General features: G+C 47.6%; 1 protein-coding gene across 3 annotated transcripts in view; it reads left to right on the top strand.

Moving 5' to 3' along the window:
• The window catches only part of SLC9A8 (solute carrier family 9 member A8), a 182036-nt gene that overhangs the window by 141297 nt on the left and 24568 nt on the right, over positions 1 to 16171 (top strand). For all 3 annotated transcript variants that reach the window (XM_063958882.1, XM_063958884.1, XM_063958883.1), the window contains exons 9-11: positions 7685 to 7823; positions 9265 to 9370; positions 10543 to 10659. In XM_063958882.1, coding sequence (XP_063814952.1) covers positions 7685 to 7823; positions 9265 to 9370; positions 10543 to 10659 — 362 coding nt within the window. The remainder of the gene's footprint in view (positions 1 to 7684; positions 7824 to 9264; positions 9371 to 10542; positions 10660 to 16171) is intronic.

The raw sequence follows: 16171 nt of genomic DNA, 5'->3' as shown, positions 1-16171 counted from the left end.
TTTGTGCCCGGCCGAGAAGGGTGCAATCTAGGTGGCTCTCCTAAAGAGCTGCTTAGAAAAGTTTAGCTTAGGTTTTTTATTTTACAGTGAGTCCTGCTGGCAACAGGATCACTGCAACGAGGGACTTAGGGGAGAAGAAGTGAACTCACCTGCGTGCAGGATGGATTGGCTTCTTGGCTACTGGACATTAGCTCCAGAGGGACGATCACAGGTACAGCCTGGATGGTCACCGGAGCCTCGCCGCCGGCCCCCTTGCAGATGCTGAAACGAGAAGAGGTCCAGAATCGGCGGCAGAAGACTCCTCAGTCTTCTTAAGGTAGCGCACAGCACTGCAGCTGTGCGCCATTTTCCTCTCAGCACACTTCACACGGCAGTCACTGAGGGTGCAGGGCGCTGGGAGGGGGGCGCCCTGGGAGGCAAATGAAAACCTTTTTTGGCTAAAAATACCTCACATATAGCCTCCGGGGGCTATATGGAGATATTTAACCCCTGCCAGAATCCACTAAAGAGCGGGAGACGAGCCCGCCGAAAAAGGGGCGGGGCCTATCTCCTCAGCACACAGCGCCATTTTCCTCACACAGCTCCGCTGGTCAGGAAGGCTCCCAGGCTCTCCCCTGCACTGCACTACAGAAACAGGGTAAAACAAGAGAGGGGGGGCAAAATTGTGGCAAAACTATATTATTAAAGCAGCTATACAGGGAGCACTTATTATAAGGCTATCCCTGTCATATATAGCGCTTTTGGTGTGTGCTGGCAAACTCTCCCTCTGTCTCCCCAAAGGGCTAGTGGGGTCCTGTCTTCGTTAAGAGCATTCCCTGTGTGTCTGCTGTGTGTCGGTACGTGTGTGTCGACATGTATGAGGACGATATTGGTGTGGAGGCGGAGCAATTGCCAAATATGGGGATGTCACCTCCTAGGGGGTCGACACCAGAATGGATGCCTTTATTTATGGAATTACGGGATAGTGTCAACACGCTAAAGCAGTCGTTTGACGACATGAGACGGCCGGACAATCAATTAGTGCCTGTCCAGGCGCCTCAAACACCGTCAGGGGCTGTAAAACGCCCTTTGCCTCAGTCGGTCGACACAGACCCAGACACAGGCACTGATTCCAGTGGCGACGGTGACGAATCAACCGTATTTTCTAGTAGGGCCACACGTTATATGATTTTGGCAATGAAGGAGGCGTTACATATTGCTGATACTACAGGTACCACAAAACAGGGTATCATGTGGGGTGTGAAAAAACTACCTATAGTTTTTCCTGAATCAGATGAATTAAATGAGGTGTGTGATGAAGCGTGGGTTGCCCCCGATAAAAAAATGCTAATTTCAAAGAAGTTATTGGCTTTATACCCTTTCCCGCCAGAGGTTAGGGCGCGCTGGGAAACACCTCCTAGGGTGGACAAGGCGCTCACACGCTTATCAAAACAAGTGGCGTTACCCTCTCCTGAGACGGCCGCACTTAAAGATCCAGCAGATAGGAGGATGGAAAATATCCAAAAAAGTATATACACACATACAGGTGTTATACTACGACCAGCTATAGCGACAGCCTGGATGTGCAGTGCTGGGGTAGCTTGGTCAGAGTCCCTGATTGAAAATATTGATACCCTGGATAGGGACAATGTTTTACTGTCTTTAGAGCAAATAAAGGATGCATTTCTTTATATGCGTGATGCACAGAGGGATATCTGCACACTGGCATCACGGGTAAGTGCTATGTCCATTTCGGCCAGAAGAAGTTTATGGACGCGACAGTGGTCAGGCGATGCGGACTCAAAACGGCATATGGAAGTTTTGCCGTATAAAGGGGAGGAGTTATTTGGTGTCGGTCTATCGGATTTGGTGGCCACGGCTACAGCCGGGAAATCCACCTTTTTACCTCAAGTCACTCCCCAACAGAAAAAGACACCGACTTTTCAACCGCAGCCCTTTCGTTCCTTTAAAAACAAGAGAGCAAAGGGATATTCATATCTGCCACGAGGCAGAGGAAGGGGGAAGAGACAGCAACAGGCAGCTCCTTCCCAGGAACAGAAGCCCTCCCCCGCTTCTACAAAAGCCTCAGCATGACGCTGGGGCTTCTCAAGCGGACTCGGGGGCGGTGGGGGGTCGTCTCAAGAATTTCAGCGCGCAGTGGGCTCACTCGCAGGTAGATCCCTGGATCCTGCAGATAATATCTCAGGGGTACAGGTTGGAACTAGAGACGGATCCACCTCGCCGTTTCCTGAAGTCTGCTTTACCAACGTCCCCCTCCGACAGGGTGACGGTCTTGGAAGCCATTCACAAGCTGTACTCTCAGCAGGTGATAGTCAAGGTACCCCTTTTACAACAAGGAAAGGGGTATTATTCCACTCTATTTGTGGTACCGAAGCCGGATGGCTCGGTAAGACCTATTCTAAATCTGAAATCCTTGAACCTGTACATAAAGAAGTTCAAGTTCAAGATGGAGTCACTCAGAGCAGTGATAGCGAACCTGGAAGAAGGGGACTTTATGGTATCCTTGGACATCAAGGATGCGTATCTCCACGTTCCAATTTACCCCTCACACCAGGGGTACCTCAGGTTCGTCGTACAGAACTGTCACTATCAGTTTCAGACGCTGCCGTTCGGATTGTCCACGGCACCTCGGGTCTTTACCAAGGTAATGGCCGAGATGATGATTCTTCTTCGAAGAAAAGGCGTATTAATTATCCCATACTTGGACGATCTCCTAATAAGGGCAAGGTCCAGAGAACAGCTAGAGATGGGATTAGCACTGTCTCAAGAAGTGCTAAAACAGCACGGGTGGATTCTGAATATTCCAAAATCCCAGTTAATTCCGACAACACGTCTGCTGTTCCTAGGGATGATTCTGGACACGGTTCAGAAAAAGGTTTTTCTCCCGGAGGAAAAAGCCAAGGAGTTATCCGAGCTTGTCAGGAACCTCCTAAAACCAGGAAAGGTGTCTGTACATCAATGCACAAGAGTCCTGGGAAAAATGGTGGCTTCTTACGAAGCAATTCCATTCGGCAGATTCCACGCAAGAATTTTCCAGAGGGATCTGTTGGACAAATGGTCAGGGTCGCATCTTCAGATGCACCAGCGGATAACCCTGTCTCCAAGGACAAGGGTATCTCTTCTGTGGTGGTTGCAGAGTGCTCATCTATTGGAGGGCCGCAGATTCGGCATACAGGATTGGATCCTGGTGACCACGGACGCCAGCCTGAGAGGCTGGGGAGCAGTCACACAAGGAAGAAACTTCCAGGGCTTGTGGTCGAGCCTGGAAACGTCTCTTCACATAAACATTCTGGAACTAAGAGCAATCTACAATGCTCTAAGCCAGGCAGAACCTCTGCTTCAAGGAAAACCGGTGTTGATCCAGTCGGACAACATCACGGCAGTCGCCCATGTGAACAGACAGGGCGGCACAAGAAGCAGGAGTGCAATGGCAGAAGCTGCAAGGATTCTTCGCTGGGCAGAGAATCATGTGATAGCACTGTCAGCAGTGTTCATCCCGGGAGTGGACAACTGGGAAGCAGACTTCCTCAGCAGACAAGACCTTCACCCGGGAGAGTGGGGACTTCATCCAGAAGTTTTCCACATGCTGGTAACCCGTTGGGAAAGACCAATGGTGGACATGATGGCGTCTCGCCTCAACAAAAAACTGGACAGGTATTGCGCCAGGTCAAGAGATCCGCAGGCAATAGCTGTGGACGCGCTGGTAACGCCTTGGGTGTACCAGTCGGTGTATGTGTTTCCTCCTCTGCCTCTCATACCAAAAGTATTGAGAATTATACGGCAAAGAGGCGTAAGAACGATACTAGTGGTTCCGGATTGGCCAAGAAGGACCTGGTACCCGGAACTTCAAGAGATGATCACGGAAGATCCGTGGCCTCTACCTCTGAGAAGGGACTTGCTTCAGCAGGGTCCCTGTCTGTTTCAAGACTTACCGCGGCTGCGTTTGACGGCATGGCGGTTGAACGCCGGATCCTAAAGGAAAAAGGCATGCCGGAAGAAGTCATTCCTACTTTGATTAAAGCAAGGAAGGAAGTAACCGCGCAACATTATCACCGCATTTGGCGAAAATATGTTGCGTGGTGCGAGGATCGGAGTGCTCCGACGGAGGAATTTCAACTGGGTCGATTCCTACATTTCCTGCAATCAGGATTGTCTATGGGTCTCAAATTGGGATCTATTAAGGTTCAAATTTCGGCCCTGTCGATTTTCTTCCAAAAAGAATTGGCTTCAGTTCCTGAAGTCCAGACTTTTGTTAAGGGAGTGCTGCATATACAGCCCCCTGTGGTGCCTCCAGTGGCACCGTGGGATCTCAATGTTGTTTTGGACTTTCTCAAATCTCATTGGTTTGAACCACTAAAAACTGTGGATTTGAAATATCTCACATGGAAAGTGACCATGCTACTAGCCCTGGCTTCGGCCAGGAGAGTGTCAGAACTGGCAGCTTTATCTTACAAAAGCCCATATCTGATTTTCCATTCGGACAGGGCAGAACTGCGGACTCGTCCGCATTTTCTCCCTAAGGTGGTGTCAGCATTTCATCTGAACCAACCTATTGTAGTGCCTGCGGCTACAAGCGACTTGGAGGACTCCAAGTTGTTGGACGTTGTCAGAGCTTTAAAAATATACATTTCAAGGACAGCTGGAGTCAGGAAATCTGACTCGCTGTTTATACTATATGCTCCCAACAAGTTGGGCGCTCCTGCGTCTAAGCAGACTATTGCTCGCTGGATTTGTAGTACGATTCAGCTTGCACATTCTGTGGCAGGCCTGCCACAGCCAAAATCGGTAAAAGCCCACTCCACAAGGAAGGTGGGTTCTTCTTGGGCGGCTGCCCGAGGGGTCTCGGCATTACAACTCTGCCGAGCGGCTACGTGGTCGGGGGAGAACACGTTTGTAAAATTCTACAAATTTGATACCCTGGCTAAGGAGGACCTGGAGTTCTCTCATTCGGTGCTGCAGAGTCATCCGCACTCTCCCGCCCGTTTGGGAGCTTTGGTATAATCCCCATGGTCCTTTCAGGAACCCCAGCATCCACTAGGACGATAGAGAAAATAAGAATTTACTTACCGATAATTCTATTTCTCGGAGTCCGTAGTGGATGCTGGGCGCCCATCCCAAGTGCGGATTATCTGCATTACTTGTACATAGTTACAAAAATCGGGTTATTATTGTTGTGAGCCATCTTTTCAGAGGCTCCGCTGTTATCATACTTTTAACTGGGTTTAGATCACAGGTTGTACGGTGTGATTGGTGTGGCTGGTATGAGTCTTACCCGGGATTCATAAATCCTTCCTTATTGTGTACGCTCGTCCGGGCACAGTACCTAACTGAGGCTTGGAGGAGGGTCATAGGGGGAGGAGCCAGTACACACCACCTGATCGTAAAGCTTTACTTTTTGTGCCCTGTCTCCTGCGGAGCCGCTATTCCCCATGGTCCTTTCAGGAACCCCAGCATCCACTACGGACTCCGAGAAATAGAATTATCGGTAAGTAAATTCTTATTTTTTCCAGTAGTACTACAGGTACCAGCGGGCCCGTTTTTCTCCCGCATGCTGGTACTTGTGGTTCTCCAAGTACCAGCTTGCGAGGGAGGCTTGCTGGGACTTGTAGTACTACTGGAAAAAACAATATTCTGACATTTTTCTCAAGGCTATCAGCCTCCCATCCGCAGCCCTTGGATGGGGGGGACAGCCTCGGGCTTCATCCCTGGCCCTTGGGTGGCTGGGGGGGACCCCTTGATTGAAGGGGTCCCCACTCCCCCAGGGTACCCCGGCCAGGGGTGACTAGTTGGATATTTAATGCCACGGCCGCAGGGCGCTGTATAAAAGTGACCCCCGGCTGTGGCATTATCTGTCCAGCTAGTGGAGCCCGATGCTGGTGTATAAAATATGGGGGACCCCTACTCTTTTTGTCCCCCGTATTTTTTGCACCAGCATCAGGCGCAGAGCCCGGTGCTGGTTTTAAAAATACGGGGGATCCCCTGTCAAATTTTTCCCCGCATTTTTAGAACCAGGACCAGCTCGAAGAGCCCGAGGCTGGTTATGCTTTGGAGGGGGGACCCCACGCCATTTTTTTCCTTGATTTTACCGTTCCAGCTATAAAAAAAAAAAATATTTTAAAAAATATATAAATAATACTTGTGCCTCCAAAAAAGACAAACCAAGTACCTAATCCCTTCTAATATAAATAGATATGCTATTACCAAAAAAAAAACCACCAAAAAAAACATGTTTTAAATTTTTTTTATTGGTTTCACCCTCCAAAGTGTGGCGGATTGAAAATGACGAATTTACTGTCTAAAAGCACTGTTGTCGAATTTCCAAACTTGAATTGAATAGACTTTGGTCGAATTGCAGCATGTGTATCATTGCAAAAAAGTAGAATTTGTCAAAAGTCGAATTTCAAAAAGTCGAATTTTGAAAGTCCGTTTTTTTGTCGGAAAGTACTGAATTGCATTGTCGATTTTTTTTTTTTGGCGAAAAATTCCCGAAATTCGACAATTTCGGGAATTCGACCGCAATTGCATATACCCCATAAGCTCTGCAATTTAGATTTGAGTTTGGAAATGCCCCTCTGAAATCTAAATCTCTCTGCACATGTTACATCTACCCCACCTGCGATGCAGCATGGTTTTGCCCAGATGCACAGTTACTTGCTCTTTCTTAGGGTGGGTACACACTTGTACAACAGGCAATTCACTTCGGCCTGGACCACGCCAAATTGTCAGTATACATTAGACGATGTAACGAAGGACAGAGCGACATGTTATTCCATTCTTCATTACATTGCACAGGGATGCAATAATAGATTAGGAGCAAAACCTGTTGTAATGCAACTGTTGCAAATTATTATCATTATTACGTGCAAAGAAAACACTGTTCTCTCTATGTAGCTTGCAAATACTGTGTGAATCTAACCGCCTATCTTGTTGCTGTGTTACCTCCTCTGTGTTTCCAGTACTCATTATAGATACTATAAGAGCGCAGTACCAGCTGCGTTTCTAGTGAGGAGGGGACCCGTGTGCAGACTCCGTGTGTAGGCCCCCTCCTCTCCTGTAGCCGTCACCAATGCTGTTAGCGCTCTCAGCGCTGAGACTCTGGCACAGTGCCAGAGTCTACAGCGCATGCGCAGGACTCCGAAAAATGGCCACCGCGCCATTTTTCTGGAGTCCATCTCATACGCTGTAGACTCCGGCATTGTGCCAGAGTCTCAGCGCTGAGTGCACTAGCAGCGGCAGTGACGGCTACGGGAGGGGAGGGGGCCCACACACAGTCTCCGATGGACGCCGGAAAGGTGAGTATAGAAGAAATGGGTGCAGTGCGTGCCCCCTCTGGACCCAGGGGCCCGTGTGCACCGCACACACTTTACCCGTTATAGATACGCCAGTGCGCAGTACCCAGATATTTTAGATTTGTGGCACCTCACATTTTATCTAACCCCAGTGAGGCAGTAATTCTTACCACTATGTCAACCATGCTGTCCATACACACTTATTCAGGTTGCCAATTTAAATTGAGGTTTTATCTAAAAAAATATTTTTATTTTATAGCCAGTAAGGCTGGGAGAATGTGTACCAGATATAGATCAGTTCTAAGAAGGAACTGATGAAAATGGGAATTATTATACAGTGCGCTGTGATTCTCTTAATGCAGAACACAGTATGACTTTCTGTCCATCTTGTGCAGTACTGCAGAAGGACTGACACGAGGGGACATGTCGGATGTGAGCGGCTGGCAAACTTTCCTCCATGCCTTGGCATACTTCCTGAAGATGTTCTTTGGTTCGGCAGCTCTTGGAACTCTGACTGGTCTAATTTCTGCATTAATATCCTTTCTGTGGAGTACACACACAATAATATTCTCATTCTGTTACAGAGCACCCATTCATGAGCCCCTGGCCCCCTCCACCAGTGGAATGTTTTTATTGTGGCTGTGCTGATTGACCGGACCCTCGCTTGTTTCAGTAAATAATTGTGTTCTTCTTTGGTTACTCTGTGAGAACTGCAGGGTCTTTCATAACATTCGGATATGTAATACCCTTCCTCGTCTGTAGCTCCTAAACTGTAATTTGCAGGCTGTGAGTGGCTTTGGTGTACTGCTGGTTTTGCTAACGTTACACTCTTCAACAGGTTTTTTTTAGATCAAATGATTTGTGGCTAATTTTTTTAAATCTTTTTACCTATATATTGTTGTACCTAATTTTATCTTTATAAGAGATTCTTTTTAATGATTAATTATGATAACATTGCATGTATCGACACACTATAAAACTGAAATGTTCAATATTTCTTTCTTTGGTTCTTGACCACAGGATACATAGTGGAACCCGTACAGTGTGTCTGTGGATGCTCCCTGTCGTAGTGTCAGTTCTGGTGGAGGGTCTCTGAAAGTTATCTTTACTGAGACTCCCTTCTTTTTCTTATTATTATTATGTGAAGTGGTCATCTTAGATGGGTGTTTCTATAACGTGTCTGTGGTCAGTCTTCCCTGCCAGCTGCTTGCTAAGATAGGTTGTAGGAAAGAATCATTGCTGGATTATAAATGAAGGACCTGATTCTGATATGTATGGTATTGCACAGCCGCAGGGAAGAAACTGTGCGGTACCATAAAACAGATGTTCTAATGCTGCAAGAGATGTCTGTAGGAAAAAGACCCCTCCTGACAGCATGTGTGATCTGAGAGCTGCCTCCGAGGCCGTAGCTTACTCAGACTGGCCACCAAATCTCCAATGGCGGGTTCAGGAAGTCGTTGTCTGACGACACATACCCTTTGCTCAGCACGCCTATGAACATGCCTGGTCGCCGTTCCCCAAACGCGTGCTGCGGCTAAGGGGGAATGGGAGCGCTTACACAGGGCCTCTCTGCATGTGCACAGAATGGATCCTGGTCATATGCAGTTCCACCACGTAGAAATCTGAATCAGGCCCTATATCTTGATGACATATTGGGGATATGAATTATATAAAATGTACTGTATATACATGAATTATATAAAACATAAATCATTTGCCAGATAGAATGACATGTTTGGTTTCCACATTAACTAGCACTAAATGCTATAAAACAAATGCATGTGGCCGCTGTAACATATGTATTATCTAAGTAGGCATTAAGGTTATGTGTGTTTTATATACATTATTCTTTGTACACTATAGTGTTATATTAGTAATACTGTATGTGTGTGTGTGTGTGTGTGTGTGTGTGTACCTTACCCTGTGTGTTGTGTTTCTCCATCATATTGTATGTTGTCCTTCACTGGATATTCAGGCTTTGAAGCATCTTGACCTCCGAAAGACACCTTCCTTGGAGTTTGGCATGATGATTATTTTTGCGTATTTGCCATATGGCTTGTCTGAGGGTATTTCACTTTCAGGTAAGTGGCAGATAACACTGATTCTCAGTAGGTACGTGGCAAATAGCACTGATGCTAAGTAGGTAAGTGGCAGATAACACTGATTCTCAGTAGGTACGTGGCAAATAACACTTATGCTCAGTAGGTAAGTGGCAGATAACACTGATTCTCAGTAGGTACGTGGCAAATAACACTGATGCTCAGTAAGTAAGCAGATAACGCTGATGCTGGGTAGTAAAATGAGCATACTTTAAAAGGAGTGAACTCAATAGTGGCATATTGTAGCAGCTTTGCAGAGCACATTCCAACACATGGCCCATTCTGCATCGGAGACATACACCATACACTGTGTGACACATTTACGCCAAGTGCAGAAATAGCGTAAACACGCCCTTATTCTGATTAGCGCATACATGTTGAGTCCCACAGATCTTGGGCCAGACAAATCTAACATTGGCCTTGAGAAAAAAAAAAAATTAAGAAAACCACATTTATTATTATTATTATTATTATTATTATTAAAGAAGTATTATCATTAGAATGAGTGTAGCAAGATAAAATGACAATGAAAGTTACTAAGCTTTAAAGCTTTTGGCAATCACTCAGCCTGCGAGACACATGCATGTGTGTAACATGGAAGTACTGTTGCATGCCTGCCAGAGCGCTTCTCCCACTGCAGGAAGTGCCACGCACTACTGATGCTCAGTCAGCTGATGTCAATGCCCTGAGGTTATGTTGCCGTCCATCATCATTCTCATGTCGCCTAGGTCTAGTGTAATTTACACTGCTGATGTACATGAGCTGCGTAAAAAGATCCTTACTGTACTCGGCCTACATGAGAATTCCGTCTCTGCTGCAGTAAATACATGCACAATGTGTTCCACTCTGCAATCACGCACTTGCATACATTAGTTTCACACGAAACACTGGCATAGTGCTCACTCTGCATCAGCCCTAGTCAGTCTTGGAACACATTTTTAATCAGAGTAGTATCAGCAGAAAGTACAAGAATCACTCATAAGAGAACAAAGAGAGTCAGTAGTCATGTCAGTTAATAAATAAAAAAACAATCAAAGCCAGGCCTAATGATTGTATTCTGCCGTCTGCCTTTATAAAGCATACCCATGTTACATATACAGTAGGGACATGACGTATGCACACTACTGAAGTAGGTCTCACTGTTACTTCCACAGGTATCATGGCAATCCTGTTCTCTGGAATCGTCATGTCTCACTATACTCACCACAACCTGTCCCCGGTGACTCAGATCCTCATGCAGCAGACTCTGAGGACAGTGGCCTTCCTGTGTGGTGAGTGTCAGATTTCCTCTTCATTTATGGGTCATTTCCCAAAGCACAGTCTTAAATGTACACACCCTCCTGCCTGCTTTCATGGTGTTTGCATGAGACAGGTATAGCTAACAGGCTTTTATGGAAGTCTGTCCTGTATCGAAGCCTTAGCTATCGGTGCACCTATATAAAATATACGGAATAAGAATAATGAGGTTCAGTAAGGATTTTGCTCTCGGATTAGGAACAGTGGCAGTGTCATCGATTTCGTTCTAGGTGTAAAAGTGATGATACTAATTTTGAGATCTCTGGAATACAAAGTAGCTTATTTGTGCGCTGGTCTGTGCTATGGGGGTGATTCCGAGTTGTTCGCTCGCTAGCTGCTTTTAGCCGCCGCCGCCGTCTGGGAGTGTATATTAGCTTAGCAGAAGTGCGAACGAAAGATTAGCAGAATTGCGAATAGAAATTTCTTAGCAGTTTCTGAGTAGCTCCAGACTTACTCAGCCATTGCGAACAGTTCAGTCCTTTTCGTTCCTGGTTTGACATCACAAACACCCAGCGTTTGCCCAACCACTCCCCCATTTCTCCAGCCACTCGAACGCCTGCGTTTTTCCGCACACTCCCATAAAACAGCCAGTTTCCGCCCAGAAACACCCACTTCCTGTCAATCACACTACGATCAGCACAGCGATGAAAAAGCTTCGTTATGCCGTGAGTAAAATACCTCTTTTGTGTAAAATAACTAAGCGCATGCGCTCTGCGAACCTTGCGCATGCGCAATAAGCGACTAATCGCAGTATAGCGAAAATCGGCAACGAGCGAACAACTCGGAATGACCCCCTATGTGATCTCACCTCGCTGCTGGGAATTATAACCTCATTAAAGGTAGAGGGAATGCTTACATGCAGATTGCATGAGACACAAACACTCTGTATATATAAAATGGGTTCTTGCTGATTTATTAACTATGACTGGCAGTTATTCAGGCAGGGGCGTAAACCAGCACCCTGTCCCTTTAATCAATTCAGATTAATCCTTATACTGTATTTGGTGCAAGGGTAAATCTGAACAATACATCTTAATTTAACATTTACCTCATTGATGGGTGTTCACAAGGTGCTATGCTGGGGGAGCCTAGGCTGAAATCTCACACTTAGGGGGGTATTCAATTGTTTGAAAAGTCAGTCGGGTGTCTGTTTTTTCCTCTCTAATAGACAGGAAAAAACAGACTCCCAACCGACTTTTCAAACATTTGAATTCCCCCCTTAGACTGAGAGCTGTGACTGACTTTCCAGGGTTCTAAACTACCTGCAAGCTGAGTTTGGCCCCTAGAGCAGCGGTGGCCAACCCGCGGCACTCGAGCCGCATGCGGCTCGGTCAGCTCCTGGCCACCGCTGCTCCAAGACTGAGACACACGCACGCCTCTCTGGCGGCAGTGTCTCTCTTCATACGGCACCGGCCCGTGAGCCAATCAGCGCTCGCGGACCGGCAGCTAAGGCTTCTGATTGACTGCCGGACCGCAAGCTTTGATTGGTTCACGGACTGGCGCCTAATTCAGGAGAGACACCGCCCGGATAGGGAGCAGAGCACTGAGCAGCAGCAGCGCGTTGAGCGGGGCGCGGGGGCTGGTGAGCACTGTGGGGACGTGTATCTGCACTGGGGGCAAAGCAGGCACTGTGGGGACATGTGTATTTGGCACTGGGGGCATATCTGGCACTGTGGGGGCATGTGTAGCTGGCACTGGGGGCATAGCTGGCACTGTGGGGCATAGCTGGCACTGTGGGGCATGTGTAGCTGGCACTGGGAGCATATCTGGCACTGGGGGACATGTGTAGCTGGCACTGGGGGCATCGCTGGCACTGTGGGGACATATGTATCCGCACAGGGGCTTATCTGGCACTGGGGCATATCTGGCACTGGGGGGACATGTGTAGCTGGCACTGGGGCCATAGCTGGCACTGTGGGACATATGTATCTGGTACTGGGACATAGCTGGCACTGTGAGGACATGTGTATCTGGCACTGTGGGCATAGGAGGCACTGTGGGGACATATGTATCTGTACTGGGGGCATAGCTGGCACTGTGGGGGCATGTGTAGCTAGCACTGGGGGCATATCTGGCACTGGTGGACATGTGTAGCTGGCACTGAGGGCATCACTGGCACTGTGGGGACATATGTATCTGTGCTGGGGCATATCTGGCACTGGGGGGACATGTGTAGCAGGCACTGTGGGGACATATGTATCTTGACTGGGGGCATATCTGGCACTACGGGGACATGTGTATCAGGCACTGGGGGCATAGCTGGCACTGCGGGGACATGTGTATCTGGCACTGGGGGCATAGCTGGCACTGTGGGGACATGTGTATCTGACACTGGGGGCATTGCTGGCACTGTGGGGACATGTGTATCTTGCACAGTGGGCATACCAGGCAATGTGGGGTCATATGTATCTGCACTGGGGGCATATCTGGCACTGGGGCATAGCTGGCACTGTGGGGACATGTATCTGGCACTGGGGGCATATCTGGCACTGGGGCATGGCTGGCACTGTGGGGACATTTGTATCTGGCACTGTGGGCATAGCAGGCACTGTGGGGACATATGTATCTGCACTGGGGACATATATGTATCTGGCACTGTGGGGACATAAATGCCCCCACAGTGCCAGATACACATATGTCCCCACAGTGTCAGATACACATATGTATCTATCTGGCACTGTGGAGGCACCCATTTTTTGGCGTTTTAATATGTACTGTAGTGGGGCATTATATGTATGTGGCACTGTACAACATGACGAAAAAACGGGGTTATGATGTGAGGTCATACTCCTACAAATGTCATACCAAAAGGTGTGCGCACAAAAATGGGGTGTGGCTTTGTGACAACTATGCCACGCCCCCATTGCATCATAGTGGCTCTTGCTCTTGACTACTGATCTTTTCTGGCTCTCTGCTTCTGACTGGTTGGCCACCCCTGCCCTAGAGCTTGGAAGCGGGACCCTGCAGAGGCAGTAATTGTTCTGCCTCTGCTGGAGCTCTCAGGTGCTATTTAGCAGCGCAAGTACCAGGTTCAGTAGAACTTGTCCAGTGCTATTTGAGGAACCTATGGTGTAGCTTCCCTCCAGTACCTGATTTGAGGAACCAAGTGGTGAAGCCATACACATAAGGCTGACCTTTTCTTCACATATAACATAGCAGCCAAACTTATTATGGCATACTGTTCCTCACATCCCATTTCAACAGTTTACTGCTGAAATAAGCAAGAGAGGGGGTGATTCAGAGTTGATCGTAGCTGTGCTAAATTTAGCACAGCTGCGATCAGGGACACTGACATGCGGGGGGATGCCCAGCACAGGGCTAGCCTGCCCCGCATGTCAGTCCCTGCCCCTTCGCAGAAGTTCAAAAGCATTGCACAGCGGCGATGCTTTTGTACTTCAGGAGTAGCTCCCGGCCAGCGCAGCTCCTACGCGCTGGCTGGGAGCTACTCGTGGCTGCCTGGGTCACAGTGGCTGCGTATTACGTCACACAGCCGCCGCAGCCTGCCCCCCCAATGGTCCGGCCACGCCTGCGTTGACCGGACCGTGCCCCTTAAACGGCGGCTTAACGCTGCCGAGGCGATCGCTAGCTGAAGACAGCCGTCGGCTGTCTGGCATGCGCCGGTGCACTGCGGCGGCGCATACACAGTACAGGCCTGATTGCTGCTGTGCGAACACGCACAACACCGATCAGGTCTGAATTAGCCCCAGAGTTCTCCTACCTGCCTTACCCATCCAGGCTGAGTACAACTGAGAGGGGTATATTTTTTAAAAGGTAAGGGTTTTTTTTTGGGTGGTTTTGAAATCAACAGTGATTTTGCCCTCCACACTGCTGGATTTACATTCTAGCAGTTTGTATAGTTAAAACTGAAATCACTGACAATGTGCTGCAGTTTAAAAGCCACTAAATTGCATGCAATTTTAGCCAAGCCATATGCGGTTTACGGAAAACTGCTCCCATCAGTCCTCGTCCTCTAGGGAGGCCTTAGGTACGCCACTGCCATTGCTAAGTAGCATTGACTTCCTCCTTGTGCCACTAACAGGGAGAGTTCTGGGAAACAAAAAAGTAAATTTGTCCCCTTAAGTGTAATAAATATAATCTGTGCTCCATATAATTCATTACATATACAGATGTAGCCGCGCTTATCCAAGCTGTGGCTATTCACACCCGCAACAGTTTTTTTCGTGATGGGCGTGCATGGGTGCGTGCATATATTCACACCTGCGACCCATTCACTTTACATTGTGTAAATAGTCGCACTCCGGCACCCTGAGTCGCGGGTAAGATGAGTGCTGCTACAGCTGTATAATGTGTACCCTCTCATCGACGACCTTTCTCCCCTGATTGGCTGCCTGTCTATTATGTAGGAAGGCTTGCCGATGTTTAACTCATTTGCATTGGAAGATCATAATACAGTATTTAATTATTAATTAAACCATTAAAGCAGTGCATAATTAAATATATGTAAAAATGCTATCAAAATTCTACTACAAAAACTGACGTAACCTAATTAATAAACATCCCTGTATTGCCAAATTCAGATATACAGTATATTGATGAGTCAGTTTGTTTGCTTAACAGATACTGGGAGTGATTCAGACCTGATCTCTGCTGTGCGTTTTCTCACAGCGGTCGATCAGCGATTAACTGCGCATGCCTATGTACCGCAATGTTCACGCGCATCGGCAAACAACAACAGACATCGCCGGTCAGCGGCAGGATGGTGCGAGAATTCTAATTGCACAGCCATTCGCATGCTGATTGACAGGATGAGGCCGTTTGTGGGTGGTAACTGACCGTTTTCTGGGAGTGTCAGGGAAAACGCAGGTGTTCCCAAGTGTTTTCAGGGTGGGTGTGTGACGTCAGCTCAGGACCCGATCAGCCTGTTCTGATCACACTGTAGGAGTAAGTTCTGGGCTGCACACAGACTGCACACACAGGGCAAATCATTCAATGGTGAGTGAGGTGCGAACGGATTTGCAGCTGTCCACTGACTGAGGGTGTTTTTAGCAGCTCGGCGTACAAATGCAATTGCACACTTGCACGGCGAATATACATTCTTCTTGGGTGGTGACTATCTGATCGCAGGACAACAATTTTAGCAGCCTAGCGATTAGGACTGAATCACCCCCACTGTCCATTCTACAGGACCGATATGGAAATGCAAAACTGCATTTATTATATATTCAGTATACCACTACATAAATCCTTTGATGGTACCTAGAACCGCAATTCAGCATAAAGTTATTATACTGTAGGTCCATTACCATAGTAATGTTCTTGGCTTGACATAGTGATTTGTAATGCGGTTCAAGTGCAAGATGCCACAGTAGCCTTAAGCACAAAGTGATCAGTAGTGATTGCAGGTTAGCATCCCAGCGAGTCTACTGTTGTTGGCACTTCTACAGTTCGCTTGTGTAATCCCCATGGGCCTCTTTAGCCGGTTCATTGAGCCGCATTTTATATATATATATATATATCACCACGACG

The sequence above is a fragment of the Pseudophryne corroboree genome, chromosome 3, assembly GCF_028390025.1.
Source record: "Pseudophryne corroboree isolate aPseCor3 chromosome 3, aPseCor3.hap2, whole genome shotgun sequence".
Taxonomy (NCBI): Eukaryota; Metazoa; Chordata; class Amphibia; order Anura; family Myobatrachidae; genus Pseudophryne; species Pseudophryne corroboree.
Note: the sequence above shows the minus strand (reverse complement) of the source record. Positions and strands in the feature narration are given on the sequence as shown.